Below are 11,993 nucleotides of genomic sequence, written 5' to 3'. Positions count from 1 at the left end.
TTGGTGTGCGTGACTGTGTCGGATCAACACCCGAAGTCTCAAACTACAGGCGCCTGACAGCTATAATTCCTTTTCGTAATTCCCCATAATTCGTAATTCCCCATGTCGCGCGACGGGACCAAGCGTCCCCCAACGTCTCCTTTATCGGACATTGACGAAACCTGGAAGAGGCAGTGCGTCTCAGCCGATGATAGCATTGTATCCGAGTCTGATCCTGAAGCTACGATCATAAGCGCAGAGATTTTGTCAAGCACCATGATCGATTCTGTAAACAAAGGCAACAGCCCACAAGCAGCAGTAGCTAACCCGAAATCGCCAACGAGCTCTAACCCACTCAAACCCCCTCGGGAGCTTACGATGAAGCAGCAACTTCGTGATGTTCTGGCTGAGCCGTCGGTGGTGGACATGATCGCGCGAGCCGTGGGTGCTCATGTAGTGGACCAGCTAAAAGGGGAAATCATGTCCCTTAAACAAACTGTCGCGAAGAAAGACGGCGAGATAAAAGAGCTACACGACAAGCTTGACAACCTCGAACAATACACTCGTTGCAACTCCGTCCGCATTGGCCCTGTGCCGGAGCGGCTCAATGAAAATACCGACAACATTGTCATCAAACTTGCAGAAAGTGTGGGTGTGCAACTTACCGTAAGTGACATTGACAGGAGCCACCGTGTAGGCAAACCAACAGAGGGGCCGAATCAACGACCTCGCTCAATCATCGTCAAATTCAGCACCTACAGAGCCAAGCAGAGCCTGATGAAGGCGCGAAAAGGACTGAACAAAACTGACGTCACTAAGACTCTGGGCGACCAAGGCTGGCCTCGCCTGCCTTCAGCTTCTCCACGGGTCTTTATCAATGATGATCTCACCGCCAGCAGGGCCTCTGTCGCGGCCAAGGCCAGGCAGCTTAAGCGAGACGAGAAGATCCAGGACACGTGGGTTCGTGACGGCCTCGTATTTATCAAACATAGAGACAAAATCTACCGCTTCACACGCTTGAGCGAGCTGTCCCCTTTCAGTGTTTAGTGTTCGATTCAATCGCTATGAGGTGCCTGTGCTTCATCTTCCTACAACTCTTGTGCTAGTGGACTGGCCACTTGTTTCCACGTGCACTTAGTGATTTTTACAGTGGGTACACTAGGTATATTAAGTGCTGCTGCACCTGAATAAATGTGCACCCGGCAAAACTGTGTTACGCACTTGTCCTGCTTGAAGTCTCATGTTCCTAAATATTATCAACTTGCGTGCTTCTTGGTTATTTCCTATTATTCATTTAATCTGTTGGATACTTGTAGATCAACACATATCCCGGACCAGCGTTTGTCGAGGTAAAAAACAAACAAGAATACAAACAAACAAACCTGATGGCGTCCAGTCATGCACCCCAGAAAATACTGTTTATGAGTGTCCGGTTTTTTATCTGTCTCATTAACCGATCATATAGACTGTAATTATTTGAAATAGTTGGAGTATTTATAAAGTTGTTTGTCGCGTAGCTACTGGATTTAGATGCTCTTTGATTAGTAAGATCACTAACTGAAGAACTATTTTGTTGTTTGTCGATTATATTTGCACGGTTGTTTAGCTGATGTATTTGCGTTTGCTTTTGTCTTGTGCATGTTTTCATGGATTGAAAGGTTAATCACTTGGTCCAATAGAGTGTTTCCAATCCTAATCTAGTCCCACATATATGCTGGAGTTTACTCTTGAGTTGGACTGTACGTTTTGCCTGTTAGTTTATGAACTGCTTGTATGCATACTCTTTTATGAAATGGAGAGCCTCATCGGCTATAGCCCAAATGCACGACAACCCCGTCTTCTTTTGTCTGTACATAAACTGTCCAGCTTCTTCTGTTCGTATTTTTAAACCCCTATGCAAACTTTTCCCTTCTTCTTGCTTCCATCTCCCATGTAGACTAAGCGCCAGAGTCACAGTTGATAACATGCAATGCACTCTCCTCGTCACGACACTGTTTCTGATGTTGCTGGAAAATGTCACTTAATTTAATCCTTTATAGAGCTAGAATTGGTTGCTTCCATGTAAAGGCAGTAGCTCTAGGCCTTAAGTTAGAGTTTTTGTGCGAATCTTCCCTGTTACCATTTTTTATTTTGATGTGCCTAAGATGTCCGAGCCGTGTCACACTTGCCTTGTTCGTGTTTTTATTTGCAAGGAGTAAGATTGATGGTAGTCCGACGCGTTGGATGCAAAATGTTAGCTGTTTTTACAGTGAAGAATGTACTTGTTTTTGTTCTGCACGCCTTGAATACACCTCCGGCCTATTTGCCCAGAAACGCCTGTATTTATCTGGAGATGTTGAAAAAAACCCAGGTCCCCCACAACAAGTGTCCATTGTCCATATTAACGCTCGCAGTATTAAAAATAAAATTGATCTATTGCATCCTGAAGTCCAAAAGCATGACGTTTTAACCATATCTGAGACTTGGTTATCCCATACAGACGACAGTTCCTCACTACTGATCCCAAATTTTCAACCTCCAATAAGACTAGACAGACCAAACGACCCACATGGGGGAGTAGCCATTTATGTTAAAACATATTTGTTTTGTAAGCCACGTCCAGACCTGCACGTGCCAGGACTTGAAGCAGTCTGGACTGAAATTAAGTTTCATAAAGATAGACTTTTAGTGGGTTCTTTTTATCGACCACCTGATGCGAAGGTCCAATATTGGGACTTAGTTGACGAAAGCATTCGTCGAGTAAATAACCAGTTTGTCAAATTTATCGTCCTTGGAGACTTTAACTCCGATTTTGGTAGTAACCCCTCCCATCATCTCCTGAACATATTGAACTTATATCAACTCACTCAACTTGTAACCCTGCCAACACGTGTCACGGAGACAAGTAGTACCTGCCTAGATTTAATAATAACCCAAACCCCGCAAATGATAGAGCGCGTAGATGTTTTTCCTCCTGTGTGTAGTGACCACAGTGTACCATGTGCAGTATTAAACACTGTAGTTATTCCTAATCGCTCATTTAAAAGAACCATTTATAATTATGATAAGATGAATATTGAAAGTTTTTGTGGATCACTTTCCCAAGTTGATTGGTCTGCTGTCTTTATTGATAAATGTCTTGATGAAAATGTCCAAGATTTTACTCAGATTTTCATGAGCATTGCCAAAGAGAATATGCCGGTTAAGACTGTAACAGTTCGATCGGAGGACAAGGAGTGGGTAACATCTGACATCTTAGATTTAATTGATGCACGCGATCAGATACACACTAAAGCGAGATTAACCGATTTACCCGAAGATTGGTTGTTGTATCGACAGACACGTAATTCATTGACACGAAAGAAAAGAGAAAGAATTATTGTGTATTATTCCAATTTGGATACAAAGATCTCAGACCCTTCAAAATTCGGAACTAAACAATGGTGGAAATTAGTTAAATCCTTTATGAATAAGAAGGGTATGAAAACTGAGGAACTTCCACCAATCCACTCAGAAGGTCAAATACATTATTTAAACCACGATAAAGCTAATATTTTTAATGATCAGTTTATTCAGAATTCGTCCATTGAGAATCCAGACGATGAACCTCCCGAAATCCAAATTTCTGATTGTTTTATGAATAATTTAGTCCTGTCAGTTAATGAAGTAAAAGATGTTATTATAAATTTGAAGAAGACGAAAGCTGCAGGTCCCGATTTAATACATAACCGATTATTAATTGCTTTTGTGGATGTTGTATCAGAACCCCTTTTAAAAATATTTAATAGAAGTTTAGTTGAAGGAAAATTTCCTGCCTCGTGGAAACTAGCCCATGTTACTCCAGTATATAAAAAAGGTCCAGCAGAATTGTGTAATAATTACCGTCCTATATCATTACTGAGTTGTGTTGGTAAGGTGTTAGAAAGATGTGTTTATGTACATGTTTTTGATTTTTTAAAGGCAAATCACATACTCATTCCACAGCAGTCTGGTTTTTTGCCAGATGATTCATGTGTATTCCAATTGATTTCGATTTACAATGACTTTTGTTCCTGTCATGACAGAGGCATTACGACCCAAGCTGTATTTTTTGGTCGAAAGCGTTCGATAGAGTGTGGCACAAGGGCCTTTTGGCCAAGTTAGAAGCAGTGGGCATTAGAGGTCGGTTATTATTATGGTTCTGTGATTATTTAACAGACCGCAAGCAAGTTGTTGTAATAAAGGGAACACAGTCTAATGTTAAAAAGATTCCTGCCGGTGTTCCACAAGGATCCGTGCTAGGCCCGCTCTTATTTCTGGTTTATATTAATGATATTGTAAAGAATATTGAATCCGGAATTAAGTTGTTTGCTGACGACACAAGCATGTATCTTGCATTAGAAGATGTAGACAGACGAACCAATATATTAAATCAAGATCTTGATAAAATTAGTGCATGGGCCAATAAATGGAAAGTTAAATTTAACGAGACTAAGACTGAATTGTTAAATATTCAACGTGATTTAATCCCCCCTCAACCCTTGTTTTTCAACAATGTCTTTTTAGAAAAAGTAGATCAACATAAACACCTTGGAGTGATTTTACAGAGCACCTGCAAGTGGGATGCCCACATCCAAAGTATAGTTAAAAAAGCGAATTTACTGATTAATTGTTTACGATTTTATAAATATAGATTAAGTCGAAAAAGTTTGGAAATAATGTACAAGTCTTTTATTTTACCCCATTTCGACTATGCAGATGTTGTTTGGGATAATTGCACTAAGATAATGGCAGATGCATTAGAAAAATTACACTTAGAAGCCCTACGAATTATAATAGGTGGAGTTAAGGGCACTAGCCATGCAAAGCTGTATGAGGAAAGTGGGCTATGTAGCCTTGAAGAACGAAGGAAAAGACATAAATTAATTGTTTTTCATAAGATGATACATAACAAATGCCCCCAGTACTTAGTAAATGTATTGCCCCCTCTTGTAGTTGACATTAATCCGTATCATAGACGAAGACCATTAGAAAGATATGTTCCTCCTCATAGAACCGAATTATTTCGCAACTCTTTTATCCCCAAAACGACTGTACTATGGAACACCTTACCAGATAACGTTAAAATGACCACCTCCTTGAGCGAGTTCAAAAATTATTTGTTAAATGCTGATTTTAAAGTACCATGCCATTATTATTTTGGAGAAAGATTCGAACAAGTACATCATTGCAGATTGCGTATTGGTATGAGTGATTTGAATTTTGATTTATGTAAGCGGCACCTTAAGGATTGCTCTCAATGCGAGTGTGGTTATCCCAGCGAGACTGCTGAACATTACTTATTGCATTGTCCCTTGTATAGAGATATAAGATTATTGTCCATTGATAATTTGACAAATGATTATAAGTATATCGAAATATTATTGAAAGGCATCCCGCAATATTCACGAAATGTCAACCAGACCATATTCATAACTGTACAGGACTATATTAGACAGACGGGCAGGTTCCGTAAATGAGCCTCTATACTTCCTTCATTACATTTATTAGACACTGTCATGCGACATGCTGCCTGACAAATTTTTCCCCATAACCTCTCTCATTTTCTTTTGTTGTTTTTCGACTTATCAATTATGTCTCGATTTATGCGCAATGTAGTGACTTTTCCTCTGATCACAATATGCATTAACTTTGTGCGAGTGTCTTATGTGCACTTATTACAATTGAAAAAATCCCCTCAAATATTGGCGCTCCAAGTCTTCTTTTTCTTCTTCTTTTTCCCTTAAGCTAGCTACTAGCTAGCTGCCCTTTCCCCACCTCCTGTATCACCAACCCCTTCCCATTTTCTGCTTGTTTGTGTATCTGTTTTGTCTTTTGTTTTGTTTTTCGTTTCCTGAAAGGAGCTAATGTACTTATTCCGCCATCATGCTAACCTTTGTTTTGTAATTATTATGATTGCTTAAAATAAGCATAACATGCTTGAGTATGTAATCATCCATGCATTGTTCTTGTCATGATTAAAATTGAATAAAGTTTTGTTTAAACCAAAACTCGTGAAAATGATGACAACATGTGTTGTTTTGATTAGTTAGCTTGCGTATTTCGTGTGCTATGCTCTTCCATAATTCCTATTGATGCAAGTGTCGTTCGCATGACTTGTCAAAAACGGGAGGTTTCGCGGCAATTGTGATGGGTGGAAAAGTTGCCAAGTTGTGCATATCATATTTTTTCGTCGATTTTCAATAGGATCTGTTCGTTTTTATCACGTCGAGTTTGGGGGTACCTTATTTGAGCGGCAGTCACGTGATCCCGTGCCAGATAGCGGACCGCCTTAAATAGCAATTTCAGTTTGAGTGAAATGACACCGTATTAATGTTGTAATCGGGTGCGAAACTTGTCGCAGTCATGTTTTGCTGAGTGAGTTGCTGGAGGTGAAATGTTGCTTGTCTGCAGAGAAACAAGAAAGGCGAGGCAGTGTGTGAGATCAGCACGAGCCAGGGAGAAGTGCAGTGTCTGATGAGGTGGAGTGCAGAACGTGTGACGTACAACTGGTTATCCATTCTCCAGACCCAGTTACAAGGCTTCAGTACAGAGGTAGGTACATGACCACAAGACTGCTGTTGTTCTGGGGCGCTTTGAGCGCCTCGTTTCCACTATTAGCTCCCTAGTACTAACATCGGTTGGCGGGTTATTTTTGGAAATATAATGATACGATAAGGATACGTTTAATATTTTGGAAAGCGAGCTATCATACAGTACGGCGCTACCAATGTGTGTGGGGTCTTGTTTTCCTGCATGCGTTTATTCGTGTTTTTAACCCCTGAAACTTTCGCTTTGAACTTGGGTTCTTTGTCGTGCGCATGCGTACACACGGGGGTGTTTGAGCTTTATGGTAGACACTTTTGCTAAATAAATATGCAGTGTTATGTCATTGAAGACATTTAGTATGCAGCTATTAGACTTGCCAGAAAATGACCTGGTAAAAAATGCTGGTGTCGTTTTTATATTTAGTCAAGTTTTAAATGTTTTAACATAGAGGGGGAATCGAGACGAGGGTCGTGATGTGTGTGTGTGTGTGTGTGTGTGTGTGTGTGTGTGTGTGTGTGTGTGTGTGTGTGTCTGTGTGTGTCTGTGTGTGTCTGTGTGTGTGTCTGTGCGTGTGTGTGTGTTGAGCGATTCAGACCAAACTACTGGACCGATCTTTATGAAATTTGACATGAGAGTTCCCGGGAATGATATCCTCGGATATATTTTTCTTTTTTTCGATAAATACTTTTGATGACGTCATATCCGGCTTTTTGTACAAGTTGAGGCGGCACTGTCACACCCTCATTTTTCAATCAAATTGATTGAAATTTTTGTAAAGCAATCTTCGACAAAGGCCGGGGTTTGGTATTGCATTTCAGCTTGGTGGCTTAAAAACTAATGAGTGAGTTTGGTCATTAAAAATCGGAAACTTGTAATTAAAATGATTTTTTTATAAAACGATCCACATTTACATTCATCTTATTCTTCATCATTTCTTGATTCCAAAAACATATAAATATGTTATATTTGGATTAAAAACAAGCTCTGAAAATTAAAAATATTAAAATTATGATCAAAATTAAATTTTCGAAATCAATGTAAAAACACTTTCATCTTATTCCTTGTCGGTTCCTCATTCCAAAAACATACAGATATGATATGTTTGGATTAAAAACACGCGCAGAAAGTTAAAACGAAGAGAGGTACAGTAAAGCGTGCTATGAAGCACAGCGCAACCGCTACCGCGCCAAACAGGCTCGTCACTTTCACTGCCTTTTGCACCAGCGGCGGACTACGTTCAGTTTCATTCTGTGAGTTCCACAGCTTGACTAAATGTAGTAATTTCGCCTTACGCGACTTGTTTTTTATTCTAATGTGTCTGCGCAAACATTCTAAACCCCCACAGAGATTGTGCCAAATAAACTACAGACTACGAGCAAGAGAAAAAAGAGCAAGATAACAATGAAAGTTTACTCACCAGAAACACCAACAATAAATACAGTAATAGGACTAGATGACAATGACAGTGTACTCACCAGAAACACCAACAATAAATACAGTAATAGGACTAGATAACAATGACAGTGTACTCACCAGAAACACCAACAATAAATACACGAATAGGACTAGATGACAATGACAGTGTACTCACCAGAAACACCAACAATAAACACACGAATAGGACAAGATAACAATGAAGTGTACTCACCAGAAACACCAACAATAAATACACGAATAGGACTAGATAACAATGTAGTGTACTCACCAGAAACACGAACAATAAATACACGAATAGGACTAGATAACAATGACAGTGTACTCACCAGAAACACCAACAATAAATACACGAATAGGACTAGATAACAATGAAGTGTACTCACCAGAAACACCAACAATAAATACACGAATAGGACTAGATGACAATGACAGTGTACTCACCAGAAACACCAACAATAAATACAGTAATAGGACTAGATGACAATAACAGTGTACTCACCAGAAACACCAACAATAAATACACGAATAGGACTAGATAACAATGAAGTGTACTCACCAGAAACACCAACAATAAATACAGTAATAGGACTAGATGACAATAACAGTGTACTCACCAGAAACACCAACAATAAATACACGAATAGGACTAGATGACAATGACAGTGTACTCACCAGAAACACCAACAATAAATACACGAATAGGACTAGATGACAATGTAGTGTACTCACCAGAAACACCAACAATAAATACACGAATAGGACTAGATAACAATGTAGTGTACTCACCAGAAACACCAACAATAAATACACAAATAGGACAAGATAACAATGTAGTGTACTCACCAGAAACACCAACAATAAATACACAAATAGGACAAGATAACAATGTAGTGTACTCACCAGAAACACCAACAATAAATACACAAATAGGACAAGATAACAATGTAGTGTACTCACCAGAAACACCAACAATAAATACACAAATAGGACAAGATAACAATGTAGTGTACTCACCAGAAACACCAACAATAAATACACAAATAGGACAAGATAACAATGTAGTGTACTCACCAGAAACACCAACAATAAATACACAAATAGGACAAGATAACAATGTAGTGTACTCACCAGAAACACCAACAATAAATACACAAATAGGACAAGATAACAATGTAGTGTACTCACCAGAAACACCAACAATAAATACACAAATAGGACAAGATAACAATGTAGTGTACTCACCAGAAACACCAACAATAAATACACGAATAGGACTAGATGACAATGACAGTGTACTCACCAGAAACACCAACAATAAATACAGTAATATGACTAGATAACAATGACAGTGTACTCACCAGAAACACGAACAATAAATACACGAATAGGACTAGATAACAATGACAGTGTACTCACCAGAAACACGAACAATAAATACACGAATAGGACTAGATGACAATGTACTCACCAGAAACACCAGCAATAAATACACGAATAGGACTAGATAACAATGACAGTGTACTCACCAGAAACACGAACAATAAATACACGAATAGGACTAGATAACAATGACAGTGTACTCACCAGAAACACCAACAATAAATACACGAATAGGACTAGATAACAATGACAGTGTACTCACCAGAAACACGAACAATAAATACACGAATAGGACTAGATAACAATGACAGTGTACTCACCAGAAACACCAACAATAAATACACGAATAGGACTAGATAACAATGTAGTGTACTCACCAGAAACACGAACAATAAATACACGAATAGGACTAGATAACAATGACAGTGTACTCACCAGAAACACGAACAATAAATACACGAATAGGACTAGATAACAATGAAAGTGTACTCACCAGAAACACGAGCAATAAATACAGTGCACGAATAGGACTAGAGGATAACCATGTATGTATCCCATCTAAGGACCAATTTCGACGGATGTCTTCGTCGGCTAAAACATGATACTGAAAGAAAGGAGAGACGACAGAAAGAGAACTCAATTTCAATTTAACATTTAGCTGACGAAGACATACGTCGAACCTGTCCTATTCGTATTTGTATTGTTTGTGTTTTGGGTGAGTACATTTTCATGTTGTTCAAATAAAATTAATGACACCTGCCTTTATTTGTAATTGTAGTAAAAATTCCTCGTGATTTGGGTTCCTGTGATGTGGTCCGAGTGGGTACCTTTATAACTATTGGTACAGTTAATATAAGAATCAGCGGCAGAATCAGTAGCCTGTCGAGATCTACTAGAAGTATATATGTTTTAAACAAGACAGCAGAAGCCCCTCGACAAAAACACTCTGTGCTCTCTCTGGTACCATATCCAAAATGCAGAAAATGAGTTTGCGGTTTATTGTAAACCGAGGAGTCTGTGAGCCATGAGGTTGAATTGTATCGAATGCTGGAGTAAAGTCAACGAAGAGACTACGCGCAGGAGGACAGGTGTAGATGTAGTGCAAGAGAAAGGCAGAGAGTGTTGAATCAACAGTATAAGTATATCTGTTTTACATGTAACAAGGGGAAGGAAAACTCGAACATCAGCGTAGAGTGTGCATTGGTTTATTCATCTACACATCCACATCACCTCACACCTCACACCTGGAACATGCCAGTATAAAACAACAAAAGAAAATGTACAAAATCAGAGTAAAGACATCAACAGAAAAATATATGTCAGGACTGTCATAAAGGCAGTGAACACACACATAATTACAGAACATCAACATGTGATGAATCGTAATCATCCGAAAAAGGAATAGTCATAGCTACGTACAGAGAGATCACAAAGAAAAACAAGAAGGGCAAAGCCCATACGACTCACATGCTTTACACATTTTTCCTACCAAAATACATGTGACCTTGACCCAAGGTCAAGGTCATCCAAGGTCATGCAACACAAAGCTGTTAATTCAAGACATAGGAAGTACAATGGTGCTTATTGGCTCTTTCTACCATGAGATATGGTCACTTTTAGTGGTTCACTACCTTATTTTGGTCACATTTCATAAGGGTCAAAGTGACCTTGACCTTGATCATATGTGACCAAATGTGTCTCATGATGAAAGCATAACATGTGCCCCACATAATTTTTAAGTTTGAAACAGTTATCTTCCATAGTTCAGGGTCAAGGTCACTTCAAAATATGTATACAATCCAACTTTGAAGAGCTCCTGTGACCTTGACCTTGAAGCAAGGTAAACCAAACTGGTATCAAAAGATGGGGCTTACTTTGCCCTATATATCATATATAGGTGAGGTATTGAATCTCAAAAACTTCAGAGAAAATGGGAAAAATGTGAAAAATAGCTGTTTTTAGGCAACATTTATGGCCCCTGCGACCTTGACCTTGAAGCAAGGTCAAGATGCTATGTATGTTTTTTGGGGCCTTGTCATCATACACCATCTTGCCAAATTTGGTACTGATAGACTGAATAGTGTCCAAGAAATATCCAACGTTAAAGTTTTCCGGACGGACGGACGGACGGACGACTCGGGTGAGTACATAGACTCACTTTTGCTTCGCATGTGAGTCAAAAACACCTCATGAACATCCGTCTAATATTGTTAACATCCACAATCCCTCCCATTAGACACACCTTCCGCCCAATCCGGTGCTTAAATTCTCTTATGAAATATAATAGCATCACGTTCAACCAGACATCTGTCTAAACTCACATGTAATTAAGTTTGTAATCACACACACAATTTAATATTTACAGACATATCATAATAACACAGGCACAACTGGCCTTCCACAATCAACAAAACTAAATTGACAGATTAACAAGTCGCGTAAGGCGAAATTACTACATTTAGTCAAGCTGTGGAACTCACAGAATGAAACTGAACGCACTGCATTTTTTCACAATGACCGTAGTCCGCCGCTCGTGCAAAACGCAGTGAAATTGACGAGCCTGTTTAGCGCGGTAGTGGTTGCGCTGTGCTGCATAGCACGCTTTTCTGTACCTCTGTTCGTTTTAACTTTCTGAGCGTGTTTTTAATCCA

General features: G+C 39.2%; 1 protein-coding gene across 1 annotated transcript in view; it reads left to right on the top strand.

Annotated features, from left to right (window-relative positions):
• Positions 1–11,993, top strand: part of LOC138949823 (uncharacterized) — a 49,375-nt gene that overhangs the window by 9,373 nt on the left and 28,009 nt on the right. Inside the window, exon 3 of the mRNA XM_070321600.1 lies at positions 6,391–6,531. Within this exon, the coding sequence (XP_070177701.1) occupies positions 6,391–6,531 (141 nt within the window). The remainder of the gene's footprint in view (positions 1–6,390; positions 6,532–11,993) is intronic.

The sequence above is a fragment of the Littorina saxatilis genome, linkage group LG16 (assembly GCF_037325665.1).
Source record: "Littorina saxatilis isolate snail1 linkage group LG16, US_GU_Lsax_2.0, whole genome shotgun sequence".
NCBI classification, from domain to species: Eukaryota; Metazoa; Mollusca; class Gastropoda; order Littorinimorpha; family Littorinidae; genus Littorina; species Littorina saxatilis.
Note: the sequence above shows the minus strand (reverse complement) of the source record. Positions and strands in the feature narration are given on the sequence as shown.